This window comes from Penaeus chinensis, chromosome 30 (assembly GCF_019202785.1).
Source record: "Penaeus chinensis breed Huanghai No. 1 chromosome 30, ASM1920278v2, whole genome shotgun sequence".
Taxonomy (NCBI): Eukaryota; Metazoa; Arthropoda; class Malacostraca; order Decapoda; family Penaeidae; genus Penaeus; species Penaeus chinensis.
This window is the reverse complement of record NC_061848.1, coordinates 9,151,458-9,153,957: the sequence shown is the minus strand read 5'-3', so window position 1 is coordinate 9,153,957 and position 2,500 is coordinate 9,151,458. Positions and strand designations below refer to the sequence as shown.

The 2,500-nt window shown below is 36.2% G+C and overlaps 1 protein-coding gene across 1 annotated transcript in view; it reads left to right on the top strand.

The window, feature by feature from the left end:
* The window catches only part of LOC125041099 (ryanodine receptor-like), a 173,633-nt gene that overhangs the window by 85,628 nt on the left and 85,505 nt on the right, over nucleotides 1-2,500 (top strand). The window contains 1 exon segment of the mRNA XM_047635851.1: nucleotides 1,393-1,497. Coding sequence (XP_047491807.1) covers nucleotides 1,393-1,497 — 105 coding nt within the window.

The following is a 2,500-nucleotide window of genomic DNA, read 5'->3' as shown; positions in this document are numbered from 1 at the left end:
GTAAAAAAATATCAGCCAAGGCTATTGAGTTTTAGACAGAAAATAATTTGTAAACGCTAATTTTCCGCTGATTGTTTAAGGAACATGCAAAACAAACGTAGCATATCCACAAGAGCATGTTCATATCGGGATGACTTTGTTTTCATTTTATTGACGTAAAACCCATTAGCCAATGTGAATGATACAAACATCCATTCTGTGCGATTTTATTTACTTCCACTCACTACATGTCACAGGTATCACACTATGGACATCGTTGGAGATGTGTTTCCATTAAGTCAATGCTATATGTAGAAAGTCCGGCATGTTTATGATTTGCAATAAAAAGGAGATTTTTTTTTTTTTTTCCCTCAAGCATCTTATTATTTTTATTTCATTTTATGTCATATGTTGTTAGGTCGTGGGTAAGTTAATTGTAAACACGCTAGATAAATGATAAACAAAGCACTGATTTTAATAACGTTCAAAGAGAATATTAGATGTTAGTTCAAACAGAAGCAAGCGCGTAATTAATTATCGTCGTATTTTTTTCATAGTCTACAACTCAACGCCATTAATCCATTACCGATAATCCTGCCTGACCTAATAATTAAGTCATAACTCGAAGCTGACCTTGCTGGTGCTAATTCTGTTAAAAAATCATCAGTCTATCATGTACCTTATTATCATCCGAAGGTCGTTCTGCGCGATACTATTATACGCCACAAACTCAATATTCATTTTATGTATATTGCCTGTACGTAGCTATTATTAGGATTGCTTATTTATTTATCTATTTATTCCTTCGTTAATTCATTTTTGTTTTGCTGTTTCTTTTTATTTGTCTTTAATTTTGTTTAGTGCATGTGAATTTTGCCTGTTTTTTTTTTTTTTAATAGTCTTATTTCTTATCTGTTTTTTTGTTCCATTATCTTCGTTTAGTTTGAATTGTATATTTTATTTCTAACTATAGATATCGATCAACATTTCTTGACGTGTTTTTATTTTTTTCTTGTTTATATTCATCGATTTTTTAGAAATCATCTATTTTCCCCATTCATTTCCTTATCTGTCCATAACCTAATAGCCTACTATCAGAATCTTATCAACCATTCTCCCAAGCGTTTTTTTTTTCTTTGTCGCCCCTAATTTTAACCATTTGTTATCACAAAGTGTCTTCAGGAGAATCCGTGCTTACTGCCGTTTTGCTAGTTACTCTGTTCACAATGTTTTTCACCTCTCTTCGACCTGATTTTGAACTGTATATTAAGTATTTATTCAGCACTCTATTATATCCATCCATTTATCTACTTATCGATCATATCACTTCTATCCACATTCGACCAAACATTCGATCGTCTATTTATCCCAAGTATTCTAACACGTTTTCTTTCTCCCTCTTTCGCCCAACAGGAGGACATGGTGTGCCTGTCCTGCACGGCCACCGGCGAGAGAGTATGTCTGGCTGCTGAAGGCTTCGGCAACCGGACCTGCTTCCTTGAAAACATTGCAGATAAGGTAAGGCACACAGCTGATCAGCACCCTCGGTCTTGGCCGAAAGATGGCGCTGATCGTTCGGTTCTTGGATATATTGTATATGAGATGAATGTGCTCATAGGCCTATTTATGAATATACTTTTACTTATATCTGTAATTGTAGTTACATACACGCATATACGTCCATATTTATACGGCGAAGATGCATTTACTTAAAATTATACATGCACACGCACATTACTTTCCTGCATACACGCATAGATGCATACATATGTACATATATATATATATATATATATATATACAGTGTTTATACATATATATATATATATATATATATATATATATATATATATGTATATATATATGTGTGTGTGCCTCTGTATCTGTATTTGTAAATACAGAGAGAGAGAGATAAACATACATGCGTTTGTGTGTATATTCGTGTCCCACTCACCAGACCAATGAAACACAAAACACGAGGGACAGAAATACACAAGAAAAAAAAAAAAAAAAAAAAAAAAAACACGGGAGAAGACAAATATAATTGTTACCAAACACCTTCCCACTCGGAGCGCCATGCTCGGGCCGCGCGAGGGTAATAGCGCCCCGACGTCATCAGCGGAAGGTCAAAAGGTCACCCCCACCCCCCTCCTCTGCAGCGAGCGACCGAACGCACGCTCTCGGCAAAGACCAACACGAACACTCAGAGACTAACGACGCTGATAATGAAAAATGTAGAAGAAAAAGAGAAGAAAAATGGCTAGTTTTTGACATGCAAGAACATTGATGCAGACGTGGATATTGCATAAATGTCTGTAGATATGAAGGGAGTAATGTACATATACGCAGCTGTGTGACTACATGTTATACTTTGGTATGACCTCACGTACATTTGCACACACATACACACACGCATGCGCACATACACACCCACATTCACATGTACATGCACATGCACACGCACACGCACACGCACACTCGCCACACATACACACACACACATGTACACATACACACGTAC